Here is a 22,207-nt window from a genome sequence, read left to right on the forward strand (position 1 = left end):
TCTGTCTGTAACATTATCTGTTACACCTTATCCTGTACTGGAGAGTCTCCCTGTAACATTATCTGTTACACCTTATCCTGTACTGGAGAGTGTGTCTAACATTGTCTGTTACACCTTATCCTGTACTGGAGAGTCTCCCTGTAACTCTGTGTGTGTGTGTGTGTGTGTGTGTGTGTGTGTGTGTTGTGTGTGTGTGTGTGTGTGTGTTCCAGCCAGGGCATTGCAGGGACAGTGAACACGACGGGTGATGACCAGAAGAAGCTGGACATCCTCTCTAATGACCTGGTCATTAATATGCTGAGGTCTTCCTACGGAACCTGCTGCATGGTGTCAGAGGAGAACGAACATGCCATCATCACACCCAAGGAAAAGAGGGTATCGTTTCATCTTCTCTCTAATTGTTCAGATAAAAGTTTGGAAGACTATTCTCTTTCTCAGTTAATCTTTCATCGATTCCTCACATTCACTCTCCTTGCCTCTTCTAAAGGCCATTGAGGTTCCTCACATTCACTCTCCTTGCCTCTTCTAAAGGCCATTGAGGTTCCTCACATTCACTCTCCTTGCCTCTTCTAAAGGCCATTGAGGTTCCTTGGACCTTCTTCTCCAACACGGGTGACGAGGAGGCAAAAAGATGGGATTTGAGGAGTCGCAGAAAGACAAATTGAGAAAGAGACATAAAAATGTGCTAGAAGCCTACAGTACAGTCCCTAACAGCCTTCGAACACGCATTTAATAACCCTGGTGGGAAGTCATGTAATTTAATGACCCTGGTGGGAAGTCATGTAATTTAATAACCCTGGTGGGAAGTCATGTAATTTAATGACCCTGGTGGGAAGTCATATAATTTAATAACTCTGATGGGAAGTCATGTAATTTAATAACTCTGATGGGAAGTCATGTAATTTAATAACTCTGATGGGAAGTCATGTAATTTAATAACCCTGGTGGGAAGTCATGTAATTTAATAACCCTGGTGGGAAGTCATGTAATTTAATAACCCTGGTGGGAAGTCATGTAATTTAATGACCCTGGTGGGAAGTCATGTAATTTAATAACCCTGGTGGGAAGTCATGTAATTTAATGACCCTGGTGGGAAGTCATGTAATTTAATAACTCTGATGGGAAGTCATGTAATTTAATAACCCTGGTGGGAAGTCATGTAATTTAATGACCCTGGTGGGAAGTCATGTAATTTAATAACCCTGGTGGGAAGTTTAATAACCCTGGACCCTGATGGAAGTCATATAATTTAATGACCCTGATGGGAAGTCATGTCATTTAATAACCCTGGTGGGAAGTCATGTAATTTAATGACCCTGGTGGGAAGTCATATAATTTAATGACCCTGATGGGAAGTCATGTAATTTAATGACCCTGGTGGGAAGTCATGTCATTTAATAACCCTGGTGGGAAGTCATGTAATTTAATAACCCTGGTGGGAAGTCATGTAATTTAATGTCCCTGATGGGAAGTCATGTAATTTAATGACCCTGATGGGAAGTCATTTAATTTAATGACCCTGGTGGGAAGTCATGTCATTTAATAACCCTGGTGGGAAGTCATGTAATTTAATGACCCTAGTGGGAAGTCATGTAATTTAATGACCCTGATGGAAAGTCATGTAATTTAATGACCCTGATGGGAAGTCATGTAATATTAGTGTAGCAATATACATGCCCCCCTACCTCTACCCTCAGTTGATTTACCCTGGTCTCTCCTCCAGGGTAAATACGTGGTGTGTTTTGACTCCCCTGGTCTCTCCTCCAGGGTAAATACGTGGTGTGTTTTGACTCCCCTGGTCTCTCCTCCAGGGTAAATACGTGGTGTGTTTTGACTCCCCTGGTCTCTCCTCCAGGGTAAATACGTGGTGTGTTTTGACTCCCCTGGTCTCTCCTCCAGGGTAAATACGTGGTGTGTTTTGACTCACCTGGTCTCTCCTCCAGGGTAAATACGTGGTGTGTTTTGACTCCCCTGGTCTCTCCTCCAGGGTAAATACGTGGTGTGTTTTGACTCCCCTGGTCTCTCCTCCAGGGTAAATACGTGGTGTGTTTTGACTCCCCTGGTCTCTCCTCCAGGGTAAATACGTGGTGTGTTTTGACTCCCCTGGTCTCTCCTCCAGGGTAAATACGTGGTGTGTTTTGACCCCCCTGGTCTCTCCTCCAGGGTAAATACGTGGTGTGTTTTGATCCTCTGGATGGCTCCTCTAACATCGACTGCTTGGCATCCATCGGCACCATCTTCGCAATCTACAAAAGGGTGAGTATGTCTGTAGTACAGTACACAGCATGTCAACACATGAAATCGTTTTTAGACATTTGTGTGTTCAACTATACAGTATGGAAATACTTTTTAAGAAACAGATATTCCTGACAAAAGTGTAGAAACAGATCAAATCAAATCAAATGTTATAGGTCACATACACATGGTTAGCAGATGTTATTGCGAGTGTAGCGAAATGTTTGTACTTCTAGTTCTGACAGCGCAGCAATATCTAATAAGTAATCGAACAATTCCACAACAACTACCTAATACGCTTCTGTTAGGTATATCTGTTTCTACACTTCTGTTAGGTATATCTGTTTCTACACTTCTGTTAGGTATATCTGTTTCTACACTTCTGTTAGGTATATCTGTTTCTACACTTCTGTTAGGTATATCTGTTTCTACACTTCTGTTAGGTATATCTGTTTCTACACTTCTGTTAGGTATATCTGTTTCTACACTTCTGTTAGGTATATCTGTTTCTACACTTCTGTTAGGTATATCTGTTTCTACACTTCTGTTAGGTATATCTGTTTCTACACTTCTGTTAGGTATATCTGTTTCTACACTTCTGTTAGGTATATCTGTTTCTTCTGTTAGGTATATCTGTTTCTACACTTCTGTTAGGTATATCTGTTTCTACACTTCTGTTAGGTATATCTGTTTCTACACTTCTGTTAGGTATATCTGTTTCTACACTTCTGTTAGGTATATCTGTTTCTACACTGTTTCTAGGTATATCTGTTTCTACACTTCTGTTAGGTATATCTGTTTCTACACTTCTGTTAGGTATATCTGTTTCTACACTTCTGTTAGTTTCTACACTTCTGTTATATATCTGTTTCTACACTTCTGTTAGTTTCTACACTTCTGTTAGTATATCTGTTTCTACACTTCTGTTAGGTATATCTGTTTCTACACTTCTGTTAGGTATATCTGTTTATATCTGTTTCTACACTTTTCTGTTAGGTATATCTGTTTCTACACTTCTGTTAGGTATATCTGTTTCTACACTTCTGTTAGGTATATCTGTTTCTACACTTTTCTGTTCTGGTATATCTGTTTCTACACTTCTGTTAGGTATATCTGTTTCTACACTTCTGTTAGGTATATCTGTTTCTACACTTCTGTTAGGTATATCTGTTTCTACACTTCTGTTAGGTATATCTGTTTCTACACTTCTGTTAGGTATATCTGTTTCTACACTTCTGTTACTGTTTCTACACTTCTGTTAGGTATATCTGTTTCTACACTTCTGTTAGGTATATCTGTTTCTACACTTCTGTTAGGTATATCTGTTTCTACACTTCTGTTAGGTATATCTGTTTCTACACTTCTGGTATATCTGTTTCTACACTTCTGTTAGGTATATCTGTTTCTACACTTCTGTTAGGTATATCTGTTTCTACACTTCTGTTAGGTATATCTCTGTTAGGTCTGTTTCTACACTTCTGTTAGGTATATCTGTTTCTACACTTCTGTTAGGTATATCTGTTCTACACTTCTGTTAGGTATATCTGTTTCTACACTTCTGTTAGGTATATCTGTTTCTACACTTCTGTTAGGTATATCTGTTTCTACACTTCTGTTAGGTATATCTGTTTCTACACTTCTGTTAGGTATATCTGTTTCTACACTTCTGTTAGGTATATCTGTTTCTACACTTCTGTTAGGTATATCTGTTTCTACACTTCTGTTAGGTATATCTGTTTCTACACTTCTGTTAGGTATATCTGTTTCTACACTTCTGTTAGGTATATCTGTTTCTACACTTCTGTTAGGTATATCTGTTTCTACACTTCTGTTAGGTATATCTGTTTCTACACTTCTGTTAGGTATATCTGTTTCTACACTTCTGTTAGGTATATCTGTTTCTACACTTCTGTTAGGTATATCTGTTTCTACACTTCTGTTAGGTATATCTGTTTCTACACTTCTGTTAGGTATATCTGTTTCTACACTTCTGTTAGGTATATCTGTTTCTACACTTCTGTTTATATCTGTTTCTACACTTCTGTTAGGTATATCTGTTTCTACACTTCTGTTATCTGTATATCTGTTTCTACACTTCTGTTAGGTATATCTGTTTCTACACTTCTGTTAGGTATATCTGTTTCTCTGTTTCTACACTTCTGTTAGGTATATCTGTTTCTACACTTCTGTTAGGTATATCTGTTTCTACACTTCTGTTAGGTATATCTGTTTCTACACTTCTGTTAGGTATATCTGTTTCTACACTTCTGTTAGGTATATCTGTTTCTACACTTCTGTTAGGTATATCTGTTTCTACACTTCTGTATATCTGTTTCTACACTTCTGTTAGGTATATCTGTTTCTACACTTCTGTTAGGTATATCTGTTTCTGTTTCTACACTTCTGTTAGGTATATCTGTTTCTACACTTCTGTTAGGTATATCTGTTTCTACACTTCTGTTAGGTATATCTGTTTCTACACTTCTGTTAGGTATATCTGTTTCTACACTTCTGTTAGGTATATCTGTTTATCTGTTTCTACACTTCTGTTAGGTATATCTGTTTCTACACTTCTGTTAGGTATATCTGTTTCTACACTTCTGTTAGGTATATCTGTTTCTACACTTCTGTTATATATCTGTTTCTACACTTCTGTTAGTTATCTGTTTCTACACTTCTGTTAGGTATATCTGTTTCTACACTTCTGTTAGGTATATCTGTTTCTACACTTCTGTTAGGTATATCTGTTTCTACACTTCTGTTAGGTATATCTGTTTCTACACTTCTGTTAGGTATATCTGTTTCTACACTTCTGTTAGGTATATCTGTTTCTACACTTCTGTTAGGTATATCTGTTTCTACACTTCTGTTAGGTATATCTGTTTCTACACTTCTGTTAGGTATATCTGTTTCTACACTTCTGTTAGGTATATCTGTTTCTACACTTCTGTTAGGTATATCTGTTTCTACACTTCTGTTAGGTATATCTGTTTCTACACTTCTGTTAGGTATATCTGTTTCTAGGTATATCTGTTTCTACACTTCTGTTAGGTATATCTGTTTCTACACTTCTGTTAGGTATATCTGTTTCTACACTTCTGTTAGGTATATCTGTTTCTACACTTCTGTTAGGTATATCTGTTTCTACACTTCTGTTAGGTATATCTGTTTCTACACTTCTGTTAGGTATATCTGTTTCTACACTTCTGTTAGGTATATCTGTTTCTACACTTCTGTTAGGTATATCTGTTTCTACACTTCTGTTAGGTATATGTGTATTTCTTTGTTATCTGTGATCGTTTTGTTGGTCTTGTTTAGTTTTTTAATCATTGTACCTAAACTGTATGTGTAAACATGTATACTTGGGCCCAGATGTAAAAGAGACCTTGGTCTCAGTCTGTGTTCCTTGTTGAAATAAAGGTATAATAAGACTAAATCTAAAGAGATGGAATATATAAATATTTGGATGGGCCCTGACCTAGCAGCATAGACAAGATGCAATAGATGGTATAAAATACAGTATATACATCTGGGATGAGTAGTGAAAGATATGTAAACATCATTATTAAAGTGGCATTAATAAAGTGACTAGTGATCCATTTATAAAAGTGGCCAATGATTTCAAGTATGTATTTTGGCAGCAGCCTCTCTGTGCTAGTGGTGGCTGTTTAACAGTCTGATGGCCTTGAGATAGAAGCTATTTTTCAGTCTCTCAGTCCCTGCTTTGATGCACCTGTACTGACCTCACCTTCTGAATGGTAGTGAGGTGAACAGGCAGCGGCTCGGGTGGTTGATGTCCTTGATGATCTTTTTGGCCTTCCTGTGACATCGGGTGGTGTAGGTGTCCTGGAGGGCAGGTAGTTTTCCTCCGTTGGTGCGTTGTGCAGTACCCTCTGGAGAGCCTTGTGGTTGTGGGGCGGTGCAGTTGCCGTACCAGGCGGTGATACAGCCCAACAGGATGCTCTCAATTGTGCATCTATAGAAGTTTGTGAGGGTTTTAGGTGACAAGCCAAATATTTTCAGCCTCCTGGCGCTGTTGCGCCTTCTTCACCACACAGTCTGTGTGGATGGACCATTTCAGTTTGTTCGTGATGTGTACGCCGAGTAGCAGAAGTGTAGAAACAGATATGCCTAACAGAAGTGTAGTGTATTTGTGACATTCAATACATGCTGAGTGGCAATTTAGTATGGGTAAATCTGTTGTTCATATGCACTCTGTCTGTGTCTGTTCTCTGACGTGTGTCTCCTTGTGTCTCTCTCCATGTGCCTCTCCAGATTGACGAGGTAACTGCCCCACTGATTGCCAGCCTGATCATATGCACCAGCTAAGCTATGGAATTATATTATGGAACTGTTAAAACTAGGATTGACACATTCCTTAGACATTAGACACTAGCATGAACACATTCCTCAGACATTAGTCATTAGGATTGACACATTCCTCAGACATTAGTCATTAGGATTGATACATTCTTTAGACATTAGTCATTAGGATTGATACATTTACATTTACATTTAAGTCATTTAGCAGACGCTCTTATCCAGAGCGACTTACAAATTGGTGCGTTCACCTTATGACATCCAGTGGAACAGCCACTTTACAATAGTGCATCTAAATCTTTTAAGGAGGGGGGGGGTGAGAAGGATTACTTTATCCTATCCTAGGTATTCCTTAAAGAGGTGGGGTTTCAGGTGTCTCCGGAAGGTGGTGATTGACTCCGCTGTCCTGGCGTCGTGAGGGAGTTTGTTCCACCATTGGGGGGCCAGAGCAGCGAACAGTTTTGACTGGGCTGAGCGGGAACTGTACTTCCTCAGTGGTAGGGAGGCGAGCAGGCCAGAGGTGGATGAACGCAGTGCCCTTGTTTGGGTGTAGGGCCTGATCAGAGCCTGGAGGTACTGAGGTGCCGTTCCCCTCACAGCTCCGTAGGCCAGCACCATGATACATTCTTTAGACATTAGTCGTTAGGATTGATACATTCTTTAGACATTAGTCGTTAGGATTGACACATTCTTTAGACATTAGTCATTAGGATTGATACATTCTTTAGACATTAGTCGTTAGGATTGACACATTCTTTAGACATTAGTCGTTAGGATTGACACATTCTTTAGACATTAGTCGTTAGGATTGACACATTCTTTAGACATTAGTCATTAGGATTGACACATTCTTTAGACATTAGTCGTTAGGATTGACACATTCTTTAGACATTAGTCGTTAGGATTGACACATTCTTTAGACATTAGTCGTTAGGATTGACACATTCTTTAGACATTAGTCATTAGGATTGACACATTCTTTAGACATTAGTCGTTAGGATTGACACATTCTTTAGACATTAGTCATTAGGATTGATACATTCTTTAGACGTATCAGGACTCAGGCTAAGACACAGATCCAGACACAGGAGGTGGATTGTACAAGCCTCAGAGTTTATTATAGTACAAGGGGCAGGCAAAAGGGAAGTCAAAGAGTTGAGATCCAAATCAGAGTCAGGCAGGTACAGGACAGCAGGCAGGTACAGGACAGCAGGCAGGTACAGGACGGGAGGCAGGTACAGGACAGCAGGCAGGTACAGGACAGCAGGCAGGTACAGGATGGGAGGCAGGTACAGGACAGCAGGCAGGTACAGGACAGCAGGCAGGTACAGGACGGGAGGCAGGTACAGGACAGCAGGGAGGTACAGGACAGCAGGCAGGTACAGGACAGCAGGCAGGTACAGGACGGCAGGCAGGTACAGGACAGCAGGCAGGTACAGGACAGCAGGCAGGTACAGGATGGGAGGCAGGTACAGGACAGCAGGCAGGTACAGGACAGCAGGCAGGTACAGGACAGGGAGGCAGGTACAGGACAGCAGGAGGTACAGGACAGGCAGGTACAGGACAGCAGGCAGGTACAGGACAGCAGGAGGCAGGACACGGATGGGAGGCAGGTACAGGACAGCAGGGAGGTACAGGACAGCAGGCAGGTACAGGACAGCAGGCAGGTACAGGACGGCAGGCAGGTACAGGACAGCAGGCAGGATCAGGACAGCAGGCAGGTACAGGACAGCAGGCAGGTACAGGACGGGAGGCAGGGACAGGGCAGGATCAGGACAGCAGGCAGGATCAGGACAGCAGGCAGGTACAGGACAGGACGGGAGGCAGGCAGGACAGCAGGCAGGCAGGACAGGACAGCAGGCAGGATCAGGACAGCAGGCAGGTACAGGACAGCAGGCAGGTACAGGACGGCAGGCAGGTACAGGACGGCAGGCAGGTACAGGACAGCAGGCAGGTACAGGACGGCAGGCAGGTACAGGACAGCAGGCAGGATCAGGACAGCAGGCAGGTACAGGACAGCAGGCAGGTACAGGACGGCAGGCAGGTACAGGACGGCAGGCAGGTACAGGACAGCAGGCAGGTACAGGACAGGCAGGTACAGGTCAGGACGGCAGGCACAGGACAGCAGGCAGGTACAGGACAGCAGGCAGGATAAGGACAGCAGGCAGGTACAGGACGGCACGCAGGCAGGTACAGGACGGCAGGCAGGTACAGGACAGGGCAGGTACAGGACTTGGACGGGAGGCAGGTAGGATCAGGACAGCAGGCAGGTACAGGACAGCAGGCAGGTACAGGACAGCAGGCAGGTACAGGACAGCAGGCAGGTACAGGACGGGAGGCAGGTACAGGACGGCAGGCAGGTACAGGACAGCAGGCAGGTACAGGACAGCAGGCAGGTACAGGACAGCAGGCAGGTACAGGACGGCAGGCAGATACAGGACGGGAGGCAGGTACAGGACAGCAGGCAGGTACAGGACAGGAGGCAGGTACAGGACAGCAGGCAGGTACAGGACAGCAGGCAGATACAGCAGGCAGGTACAGGACAGCAGGCAGGTACAGGACAGCAGGCAGGTACAGGACAGCAGGCAGGTACAGGACAGCAGGCAGGATCAGGACAGCAGGCAGGTACAGGACAGCAGGCAGGATCAGGTCAGCAGGCAGGATCAGGACAGCAGGCAGGTACAGGACAGCAGGCAGGATCAGGACAGGCAGAAAGGTCAGAACTGGGAAGACTAAGAAAAACAAAAACACAGGAACACGCTGTTAGGACATGACGGGACAAAACGAACTTGGAACAGACAAACAGTAAACGTAGGTATTAATATACAGGAGAGAATGGGGACAAATGGGAGACACCTGGTGGGGGGTGGAGACACCTGGTGGGGGGTGGAGACACCTGGTGGGGGGTGTCAAGCACAAGACAGGTGAAACAGATCAGGGTGTGACAAGACATTAGACACAAGGATTGACACATTCTTTAGACATTAGACACTAACAACATGATTCTTAGTATCATAGTATCAGACTTAGTATTAGTATCAGACATGCATAATTGACAGAGAAATTCAGTCCAAGCTGTGGTTGAGTTGAAGGAGCTACAACAGATGAAGGATCCATCCATGCTCCAGCACCAGCAGGCTTAGAAGACCGCAGTTACAATAACCAACAATAGAGGGTGCTGTTGTTGCACAGACCTGACATGCAATAATCATGTCACGCTCAACATTTACACAAATACTTTATTTTATGGAAGTAGTAGATTTTATTTCACTGACTCAAGTTAGCATGTTATATATAGTGTGTATAGCTCTATCAGGGGGATATTCAGCTGGCCCATGTTAGCATGTTAGCATGTTATATCCAGTGTGTTTAGCTCTATCAGGGGGATATTCAGCTGGCCCATGTTAGCATATTAGCATGTTATATCCAGTGTGTATAGCTCTATCAGGGGGATATTCAGCTGGCCCATGTTAGCATGTTATATACAGTGTGTATAGCTCTATCAGGGGGATATTCAGCTGGCCCATGTTAGCATGTTAGCATGTTATATCCAGTGTGTATAGCTCTATCAGGGGGATATTCAGCTGGCCCATGTTAGCATGTTAGCATGTTATATCCAGTGTGTTTAGCTCTATCAGGGGGAATATCCAGCTGGCCCATGTTCTATCCAGTGTGTATAGCTCTATCAGGGGGATATTTAGCTGGCCCATGTTAGCATGTTATATACAGTGTGTTTAGCTTTATCAGGGGGATATTCAGCTGGCCCATGTTAGCATGTTATATACAGTGTGTTTAGCTCTATCAGGGGGATATTCAGCTGGCCCATGTTAGCATGTTAGCATGTTATATACAGTGTGTTTAGCTCTATCAGGGGGATATTCAGCTGGCCCATGTTAGCATGTTAGCATGTTATATACAGTGTGTATAGCTCTATCAGGGGGATATTCAGCTGGCCCATGTTAGCATGTTAGCATGTTATATATAGTGTGTATAGCTCTATCAGGGGGATATTCAGCTGGCCCATGTTAACATGTTAGCATGTTATATACAGTGTGTTTAGCTCTATCAGGGGGATATTCAGCTGGCCCATGTTAGCATGTTATATACAGTGTGTTTAGCTCTATCAGGGGGATATTCAGCTGGCCCATGTTAGCATGTTAGCATGTTATATACAGTGTGTATAGGTCTATCAGGGGGATATTCAGCTGACCCATGTTAGCATGTTAGCATGTTATATACAGTGTGTATAGGTCTATCAGGGGAATATTCAGCTGGCCCATGTTATATCCAGTGTGTATAGGTCTATTAGGGGGGATATTCAGCTGGCCCATGTTAGCATGTTAGCATGTTATATCCAGTGTGTATAGGTCTATCAGGGGGATATTCAGCTGGCCCATGTTATATCCAGTGTGTATAGGTCTATCAGGGGGATATTCAGCTGGCCCATGTTATATCCAGTGTGTATAGGTCTATCAGGGGGATATTTAGCTGGCCCATGTTAGCATGTTAGCATGTTATATACAGTGTGTATAGGTCTATCAGGGGGATATTTAGCTGGCCCATGTTAGCATGTTAACATGTTATATCCAGTGTGTATAGCTCTATTAGGGGGAATATCCAGCTGGCCCATGTTATATCCAGTGTGTATAGGTCTATTAGGGGGAATATCCAGCTGGCCCATGTTATATCCAGTGTGTATAGGTCTATCAGGGAGGAATATCCAGCTGGCCCATGTTCTATCCAGTGTGTATAGGTCTATCAGGGAGGAATATCCAGATGACCCATGTTATATCCAGTGTGTATAGGTCTATTAGGGGGATTATCCAGCTGGCCCATATTCTATCCAGTGTGTATAGGTCTATCAGGGAGGAATATCCAGCTGGCCCATATTCTATCCAGTTCGTTTAGGTCTATCAGGAGGGAATATCCAGCTGGCCCATGTTCTATCCAGTGTTTATAGGTATATTAGGGGGAATCTCCAGATTACCCATGTTCTATCCAGTGTGTATAGGTCTATTAGGGGGCATATCCAGCTGGCCCATGTTATATCCAGTGTGTATAGCTCTATTAGGGAGGAATATCCAGCTGGCCCATGTTAGCATGTTATATCCAGTGTGTATAGCTCTATTAGGGGGAATATCCAGCTGGCCCATGTTATATCCAGTGTGTATAGCTCTTTCAGGGAGGAATATCCAGCTGGCCCATGTTATATCCAGTGTGTATAGCTCTATTAGGGAGGAATATCCAGCTGGCCCATGTTAGCATGTTATATCCAGTGTGTATAGCTCTATTAGGGGGAATATCCAGTTGGCCCATGTTCTATCCAGTGTGTATAGGTCTATTAGGGGGAATATCCAGCTGGCCCATGTTCTATCCAGTGTGTATAGGTCTATTAGGGGGAATACCCATATGACCCATGTTCTATCCAGTGTGTATAGCTCTATTAGGGGGAATACCCAGATGACCCATGTTAGCATGTTAGCATGTTATATCCAGTGTGTATAGCTCTATTAGGGGGAATATCCAGCTGGCCCATGTTAGCATGTTATATCCAGTGTGTATAGCTCTATTAGGGGGAATATCCAGCTGGCCCATGTTCTATCCAGTGTGTATAGGTCTATTAGGGGGATTATCCAGCTGGCCCATGTTCTATCCAGTGTGTATGGGTATATTAGGGGGAATACCCAGATGACCCATGTTCTATCCAGTGTGTATAGGTCTATTAGGGGGAATATCCAGCTGGCCCATATTCTATCCAGTGTGTATAGCTCTATTAGGGAGGAATATCCAGCTGGCCCATGTTAGCATGTTAGCATGTTATATCCAGTGTGTATAGCTCTATTAGGGAGGAATATCCAGCTGGCCCATGTTATATCCAGTGTGTATAGCTCTATTAGGGAGGAATATCCAGCTGGCCCATGTTAGCATGTTAGCATGTTATATCCAGTGTGTATAGCTCTATTAGGGAGGAATATCCAGCTGGCCCATGTTCTATCCAGTGTGTATAGGTCTATTAGGGGGAATATCCAGCTGGCCCATGTTAGCATGTTCTATCCAGTTCGTATAGGTCTATTAGGGGGAATACCCAGATGACCCATGTTCTATCCAGTGTGTATAGGTCTATCAGGGAGGAATATCCAGATGACCCATGTTCTATCCAGTGTGTATAGGTCTATTAGGGGGAATATCCAGCTGGCCCATATTCTATCCAGTGTGTATAGGTCTATTAGGGGGAATACCCAGATGACCCATGTTCTATCCATTGTGTATAGGTCTATTAGGGGGAATATCCAGCTGGCCCATGTTATATCCAGTGTGTATAGGTCTATTAGGGGGATTATCCAGCTGGCCCATGTTATATCCAGTGTGTATAGGTCTATTAGGGGGAATATCCAGCTGGCCCATGATCTATCCAGTGTGTATAGGTCTATTAGTGAGGAAAATCCAGCTGGCCCATGTTTGCATGTTCTATCCAGTGTATAGGTCTAGTAGGGGGAATACCCAGATGACCCATGTTCTATCCAGTGTGTATAGGTCTATTAGGGGGAATATCCAGCTGGCCCATGTTATATCCAGTGTGTATAGGTCTAGCCAGTGGACACAGCCAGTGTGTAGTTTATGTTCTAATTCATGTCTACTTGGCAGAATCACAATCATGAAAATGTAGACCGTTCTCAGGGAGGTCTGATTGTAGCTAGATATGTTTGAGTCGTGTCGGGAACAATTTTAGCTAACCCTAACTGTTTTCCTACCTAATTCTCCTAACCGTAACCTAATTATCCTAACGTACCATGTTAATTCTCCTAACCTTAACCTAATTCTCCTAACCTGGTATGTTAATTCTCCTAACCTTAACCTAATTCTCCTAACCTGGTATGTTAATTCTCCTAAACTGACATGTAAATTCCTGTAACTTCTTAAGGATCGGACCCTTTTTTTCAATGACATAGCCCAAATCTAACTGCCTGTAGCAATGACATACCCCAAATTTAACTGCCTGTAGCAATGACATACCCAAATCTAACTGCCTGTAGCAATGACATACCCAAATCTAACTGCCTGTAGCAATGACATACCCAAATCTAACTGCCTGTAGCAATGACATACGCCAAATCTAACTGCCTGTAGCAATGACATACCCAAATCTAACTGCCTGTAGCAATGACATACCCAAATCTAACTGCCTGTAGCAATGACATACCCAAATCTAACTGCCTGTAGCAATGACATACCCAAATCTAACTGCCTGTAGCAATGACATACCCCAAATCTAACTGCCTGTAGCAATAACATACCCCAAATCTAACTGCCCTGAAGCAGGGATATGCATATTCTTGGTACCAAAAGGACACTCTTTTTTAGTTTGTGGAAATGTAGGAGAATATGACACATTAGATCTGGTAATGTAGGAGAATATAACACATTAGATCTGGTAATGTAGGAGAATATAACACATTAGATCTGGTAATGTAGGAGAATATAACACATTAGATCTGGTAAAAGACAATACAAAGAAAACATAACTGTTTTTTGTATTATTTTTGTACCATCATCTTTGAAATGCAAGAGAAAAGCCATAATGTATTATTCCAGCCCAGGTGCAATTTAGATTTTGGCCACAAGATGGCAGCAGTGCATGTGCAAAGTTTCTGTTCAAAATGTTGTATCAAGACTGCCCAAATGTGCCTAATTTGTTTATTAATAACTTTTCAAAGTTCAAAACTGTGCACTCTCCTCAAACAATAGCATGGTATTATTTCATTGTAATAGCTACTGTAAATTGGACAGTGCAGATAGATTAACAAGAATGTAAGCTTTCTGCCAATATCAGATATGTCTATGTCCTGGGAAATGTTCTTGTTTACTTACAACCTCATGCTAATCGCATTAGCCTACGTTAGCTCAACCGTCACGCAGGGGACCCACCAATCCTGAAGAAGTTTCTCCTAACCTTAACCTAATTCTCCTAACCTGACACGTTCATTTTCCTAACATGAACCTAATTCTCCTAACCTGCTACTAAAAGTCAGTGATCGTCAAAACCGGCAGACTTGCCCTGTGAGAGTAGTGTGAATATCCACTAATATGATACAATGTCTATTTTTGTCAGACATCAACTAACGACGCCACAGAGAAGGATGCGCTGCAGCCTGGCAGCAAGATTGTTGCCGCGGGATATGCACTCTATGGTAGTGCCACCTTGGTTGCCCTCTCCACCGGACAGGGCCTCAACTTCTTTATGCTGGACCCTGTGAGTTTGTGGAAGTAATAGCCCCATATTCAAAGTTAATTCACAGGAGTTTCCTTAGCGCAGGCTAATCCACCACCCACACTGAGCAACAGTGTTTACTCAGACTCGAGGACAGATATAGAGGACAGAGAACAGAGACAGAGACAGAGGTCAGAGACAGAAGAAAGAGGACAGAGACAGAGGACGTAGAGAGGACAGAGACAGACAGAGGTCAGAGACAGAAGATAAACAAAGTAAAAAGACAGAGGACAGTGGACAGTGACAGAGGACAGAGGGCAGTGACAGAGATAGAGGCCAGAGGGCAGTGGACAGAGGACAGAGACAGAGGACAGAGGACAGAGGACAGAGGACAGAGGACAGATGACAGAGGACAGATGACAGTGGACAGTGGACAGTGACAGTGGACAGAGGACAGAGGACAGAGGACAGAGGACAGAGGACAGAGGACAGTGACAGTGGACAGAGACAGAGGACAGAGGACAGAGGACAGAGGACAGAGGACAGAGACAGAGGACAGAGGACAGAGGACAGAGGACAGTGACAGAAGACAGAGGACAGAGACAGAGGACAGAGACAGAGGACAGTGACAGTGGACAGAGGACAGAGGACAGAGACAGAGACAGAGGACAGTGACAGTGGACAGAGACAGAGGACAGTGACAGTGGACAGAGACAGAGGACAGAGGACAGTGACAGTGGACAGAGACAGAGGACAGTGACAGTGGACAGAGACAGAGGACAGAGACAGAGGACAGAGACAGAGGACAGAGGACAGAGACAGAGGACAGAGGACAGTGACAGAGGACAGAGACAGAGGACAGAGACAGAGGACAGAGACAGAGGACAGAGGACAGAGACAGAGGACAGAGGACAGAGGACAGAGGACAGAGGACAGAGGACAGAGGATAGTGACAGTGGACAGTGACAGTGGACAGTGACAGTGGACAGTGGACAGTGGACAGTGGACAGTGGACAGAGACAGTGGACAGAGGACAGAGACAGAGGACAGAGACAGAGGACAGAGACAGAGGACAGAGACAGAGGACAGAGACAGAGGACAGTGGACATTGGACAGTGGACAGAGGACAGAGGACAGAGACAGTGGACAGTGGACAGAGGACAGAGGACAGAGGACAGAGGACAGAGGACAGAGGATAGTGACAGTGGACAGTGACAGTGGACAGTGACAGTGGACAGTGGACAGTGGACAGAGACAGAGGATAGAGGACAGAGACAGAGGACAGAGACAGAGGACAGAGACAGAGGACAGAGACAGAGGACAGAGACAGAGGACAGAGACAGAGGACAGAGACAGAGGACAGAGACAGAGGACAGAGACAGAGGACAGTGGACAGTGGACAGAGGACAGAGGACAGAGGACAGAGGACAGAGACAGAGACAGTGGACAGTGGACAGAGGACAGAGGACAGAGGACAGTGACAGAGACAGAGGACAGAGGACAGAGGACAGAGGACAGAGGACAGTGACAGAGGACAGTGACAGAGGACAGTGACAGAGGACAGAGGACAGAGGACAGAGGACAGAGGACAGAGACAGAGGACAGAGGACAGAGGACAGAGGACAGAGGACAGAGGACAGAGGACAGTGACAGTGGACAGAGGACAGAGACAGAGGACAGAAACAGAGGACAGTGGACAGAGACAGAGGACAGTGACAGAGGACAGTGACAGTGGACAGAGGACAGAGGACAGAGGACAGAGACAGAGGACAGAGACAGAGGACAGAGACAGAGGACAGAGACAGAGGACAGTGACAGTGGACAGAGGACAGAGGACAGAGGCAAGAGGACAGAGACAGAGGACAGAGACAGAGGACAGAGACAGAGGACAGAGACAGAGGACAGAGACAGAGGACAGAGACAGAGGACAGAGGACAGAGACAGAGACAGAGACAGAGGACAGAGACAGAGGACAGAGGACAGAGACAGAGGACAGAGACAGAGACAGAGGACAGAGGACAGAGGACAGAGGACAGAGGACAGAGGACAGAGGACAGAGGACAGAGGACAGTGACAGAGGACAGAGGACAGAGGACAGTGGACAGAGGACAGTGGACAGAGACAGAGGACAGTGACAGTGGACAAGGACAGAGGACAGACAGAGGACAGAGGACAGAGGACAGAGGACAGTGACAGAGGACAGTGACAGAGGACAGAGACAGAGGACAGAGACAGAGGACAGAGACAGTGGACAGAGACAGTGGACAGTGGACAGAGGACAGAGGACAGAGACAGTGGACAGAGGACAGTGGACAGAGGACAGTGGACAGTGGACAGTGGACAGAGGACAGAGGACAGAGGACAGTGACAGAGGACAGAGGACAGTGGACAGTGGACAGTGACAGTGACAGTGGACAGAGACAGAGGACAGAGGACAGAGGACAGAGGACAGAGGACAGTGACAGAGGACAGTGACAGAGGACAGTGACAGTGACAGAGGACAGTGGACAGAGGACAGTGGACAGAGGACAGTGGACAGAGGACAGTGGACAGAGACAGTGGACAGAGACAGTGGACAGAGGACAGAGGACAGAGGACAGAGGACAGAGACAGTGGACAGAGGACAGAGGACAGAGGACAGAGGACAGAGGACAGAGGACAGTGACAGTGGACAGTGGACAGTGACAGAGGACAGAGGACAGAGGACAGAGGACAGTGGACAGAGACAGTGGACAGAGACAGAGGACAGAGGACAGAGGACAGAGGACAGAGGACAGAGGACAGAGACAGTGGACAGTGACAGTGGACAGAGGACAGAGACAGAGGACAGTGACAGAGGACAGTGACAGTGGACAGTGGACAGAGGACAGAGACAGAGGACAGAGGACAGTGACAGTGGACAGTGGACAGAGGACAGAGGACAGAGGACAGTGACAGAGGACAGAGGACAGAGGACAGAGGACAGAGGACAGAGGCAGAGGACAGAGACAGAGACAGAGGACAGTGACAGAGGACAGTGGACAGTGACAGAGGACAGAGGACAGAGGACAGAGGACAGAGGACAGAGGACAGAGACAGTGGACAGTGACAGAGGACAGAGGACAGTGACAGAGGACAGAGGACAGTGACAGAGGACAGTGGACAGAGACAGTGGACAGAGGACAGAGGACAGAGGACAGAGACAGAGGACAGAGACAGAGGACAGAGACAGAGGACAGAGACAGAGGACAGAGACAGAGGACAGTGACAGAGGACAGAGACAGAGGACAGAGGACAGAGGACAGAGGACAGTGGACAGTGACAGTGGACAGAGGACAGAGACAGAGGACAGTGACAGAGACAGAGGACAGTGACAGTGGACAGAGGACAGAGACAGAGGACAGAGGACAGAGGACAGAGGACAGTGACAGTGACAGTGGACAGAGGACAGAGACAGAGGACAGAGACAGAGACAGAGGACAGTGACAGAGGACAGAGGACAGAGACAGAGGACAGAGGACAGAGGACAGAGACAGAGGACAGTGACAGTGGACAGAGGACAGTGGACAGAGGACAGAGACAGAGGACAGAGACAGAGGACAGAGACAGAGGACAGAGACAGAGACAGAGGACAGAGACAGAGGACAGAGACAGAGGACAGAGACAGAGGACAGTGACAGAGGACAGAGACAGAGGACAGAGGACAGAGGACAGAGGACAGAGACAGTGGACAGAGGACAGAGACAGAGGACAGTGACAGAGACAGAGGACAGTGACAGTGGACAGAGGACAGAGACAGAGGACAGAGGACAGAGGACAGAGGACAGAGACAGAGGACAGTGACAGAGACAGAGGACAGTGACAGAGGACAGAGGACAGAGACAGAGGACAGAGGACAGAGGACAGAGACAGTGGACAGTGACAGAGGACAGAGGACAGAGACAGAGGACAGTGACAGAGACAGAGGACAGTGACAGTGGACAGAGGACAGAGACAGAGGACAGAGACAGAGGACAGAGGACAGAGGACAGAGGACAGAGGACAGAGGACAGAGGACAGTGACAGAGGACAGAGGACAGAGGACAGAGGACAGAGGACAGTGTCGGTAAAATAACAAGTGAATGTCCTTAGGACAGAGTTGTTTGGTTTCCACAGTGGACAGAGAGAAAAGTGGACAAAGTGTGAAGATCAAGCCCAAAGGAAAGATCTACAGAGGACAGTGGACAGTGACAGAGGACAGAGGACAGAGTTTTGGAACAGTGGACTTCCAGAGACCCATTACACACACAGAGGAACCCAGAGGACAGTGACAGAGGACAGAGGAACCCATTAAACAGACTAGCCTTATGGAAGAGACAGAAACACAGAGACATGGAACCCAGAAACACACTAGCAGAGACAGTAAACACAGAGACAGAGGAACCCATTAAAGTGACTTAGTGGAACCCAGGACAGAGACAGAGGCCAGTGTCGGTAAAATAACAAGTGAATGTCCTTAACTAACTGTGTTGTTTGGTTTCCAGGCGATTGGAGAGTTTATCCTGACAGAGAAAAATGTGAAGATCAAGCCCAAAGGAAAGATCTACAGTCTGAACGAGGGATACGCCAAATACATGCACCCATCCATCAACGCGTACCTGAAGCACAAGAAATACCCAGAGGTACACACACACGCAAACATGATCATCATCTGACACCTTGAGTTTTGGAACCACAAATAACTTTTAACGATCTTCCATTTCCCCATTACACACACTAGCCTTATGGAACCCATTAAACACACTAGCCTTATGGAACCCATTACACACACTAGCCTTATGGAACCCATTAAACACACTAGCCTTATGGAACCCATTAAACACACTAGCCTTATGGAACCCATTAAACACACTAGCCTTATGGAACCCATTAAACACACTAGCCTTATGGAACCCATTAAACACACTAGCCTTATGGAACCCATTAAACACACTAGCCTTATGGAACCCATTAAACACACTAGCCTTATGGAACCCATTACACACACAGCCTTATGGAACCCATTACACACACTAGTCTTATGGAACCCATTAAACACACTAGCCTTATGGAACCCATTAAACACACTAGCCTTATGGAACCCATTAAACACACTAGCCTTATGGAACCCATTACACACACTAGCCTTATGGAACCCATTAAACACACTAGCCTTATGGAACCCATTAAACACACTAGCCTTATGGAACCCATTACACACACTAGCCTTATGGAACCCATTAAACACACTAGCCTTATGGAACCCATTAAACACACTAGCCTTATGGAACCCATTAAACACACTAGCCTTATGGAACCCATTAACACACTAGCCTTATGGAACCCATTAAACACACTAGCCTTATGGAACCCATTACACACACTAGCCTTATGGAACCCATTAAACACACTAGCCTTATGGAACCCATTAAACACACTAGTCTTATGGAACCCATTACACACACTAGTCTTATGGAACCCATTAACACACACTAGCCTTATGGAACCCATTACACACACTAGTCTTATGGAACCCATCTGAACCTCTCTGTCTAGCCTTATGTATTCTTGCTGACAGTGAGTCCAGTAGTCAGTTAGCCTCACAGTAACCTCTCTGTCTAGCCTTATGTATTCTTGCTGACAGTGAGTCCAGTAGTCAGTTAGCCTCACAGTAACCTCTCTGTCTAGCCTTATGTATTCTTGCTGACAGTGAGTCCAGTAGTCAGTTAGCCTCACAGTAACCTCTCTGTCTAGCCTTATGTATTCTTGCTGACAGTGAGTCCAGTAGTCAGTTAGCCTCACAGTAACCTCCTGTCTAGCCTTATGGAACCCATTAAACACACTGGCCTTATGTATTCTTGCTGACAGTGAGTCCAGTAGTCAGTTAGCCTCACAGTAACCTCTCTGTCTAGCCTTATGTATTCTTGCTGACAGTGAGTCCAGTAGTCAGTTAGCCTCACAGTAACCTCTCTGTCTAGCCTTATGTATTCTTGCTGACAGTGAGTCCAGTAGTCAGTTAGCCTCACAGTAACCTCTCTGTCTAGCCTTATGTATTCTTGCTGACAGTGAGTCCAGTAGTCAGTTAGCCTCACAGTAACCTCTCTGTCTAGCCTTATGTATTCTTGCAGACAGTGATTCCAGTAGTCAGTTACTCTCACCTCACGGTACCACTCACTAGCTCATGATACAGGTAAAGGGGGGGTCAAACACAACCCCATTCACATCGAGGAGGCTGTAGTGGAGTGGGTCGAGAGTTCCTTTGTGTCCACATCACCAACGAACTATCATGTTCAAAAACTCACCAAGAAAGAGAAGAGGGCACCACAACACCTTTTCCCCCTCAGGAGACTGAAAAGATTTGGCATGGGTCCCCAGATCCTCAAAAATGTCTACAGCTGCACCATCGAGAGCATCCTGACCAGTTGTATGGTAACTGCTCGGCATCCGACCATACGGCGCTACAGAGGGTAGTGCGTATGGCCCAGGATATTCACTGGGGCCAAGCTTCCTGCCATCCCGTAACTATATACCAGGCGGTGTCAGAGAAAGGCCCAAAAGATTGTCACCCAATACTCCAGTCACCTAAGTCATAGACTGTTCTTTCAGCTACTGCACGGCAAGCGGTACCAGAGCGCCAAGTCCAGGTCCAAAAGGCTCCTTACCAGCTTCTACCCCCAAGCCATAAGACTGCTGAACAACTAATCAAATGGCCGCCTGGACTATTTACATTGACCCCCACCATTTGTTTTGTACACTGCTGCTACACGCTGTTTATTATCATCAAATCAAATGTATTTATAAAGCCCTTCTTACATCAGCTGATATCTCAAAGTGCTGTACAGAAACCCAGCCTAAAACCCCAAACCGCAAGCAATGCTGTTTGGCACCTCAGGAGTAAATGTCAGTTGACTTTTCATAGCCGATCCTTCAGAGTATCTCTACCGCTCCTGCTGTCTCTAGAGAGTTGAAAACAGCAGGTCTGGGACAGGTAGCACGTCAGGTACTATGCATATTATCTATGCATAGTCACTTTACCCCTACCTACATGTACAAATGACCTTGTTTTACTATCCTGTACTCTTGCACAATGACTTGGCACCGGTACCCCCTGTATATAACCTTATTTATATAGCCTCATTATTGTTATTTTATTGTGTTACTTTTTAATTGATTTTTTACGGTGTTTTATTTTGTAAATCTTTACTTAACTCTATTTTCCTAAAACTGCATTGTTGGTTAAGGGTTTGTAAGTAAGAATTTCACGGTAAGGTCTACTACACCTGTTGTATTCGGCTCATGTGACAAATAACATGTGATTTGATTTGATTAGATCTGTGTGAGGATGCATCAATCAAATGTATTTTTATAGCCCTTTTTACATCAGCCGATGTCACAAAGTGCTATACAGAAACCCAGCCTAAAACCCCAAACAGCAAGCAATGCAGG

At 45.0% G+C, this 22,207-nt stretch overlaps 1 protein-coding gene across 1 annotated transcript in view; it reads left to right on the forward strand.

Annotated features, from left to right (window-relative positions):
- The window catches only part of LOC115125449 (fructose-1,6-bisphosphatase isozyme 2-like), a 44,508-nt gene that overhangs the window by 16,805 nt on the left and 5,496 nt on the right, over positions 1–22,207 (forward strand). Inside the window, exons 2-6 of the mRNA XM_065011304.1 lie at positions 213–375; positions 2,164–2,256; positions 6,511–6,519; positions 14,666–14,806; positions 19,267–19,404. Coding sequence (XP_064867376.1) covers positions 213–375; positions 2,164–2,256; positions 6,511–6,519; positions 14,666–14,806; positions 19,267–19,404 — 544 coding nt within the window. The remainder of the gene's footprint in view (positions 1–212; positions 376–2,163; positions 2,257–6,510; positions 6,520–14,665; positions 14,807–19,266; positions 19,405–22,207) is intronic.

Source organism: Oncorhynchus nerka, linkage group LG27 (assembly GCF_034236695.1).
Source record: "Oncorhynchus nerka isolate Pitt River linkage group LG27, Oner_Uvic_2.0, whole genome shotgun sequence".
Classification (NCBI taxonomy): domain Eukaryota; kingdom Metazoa; phylum Chordata; class Actinopteri; order Salmoniformes; family Salmonidae; genus Oncorhynchus; species Oncorhynchus nerka.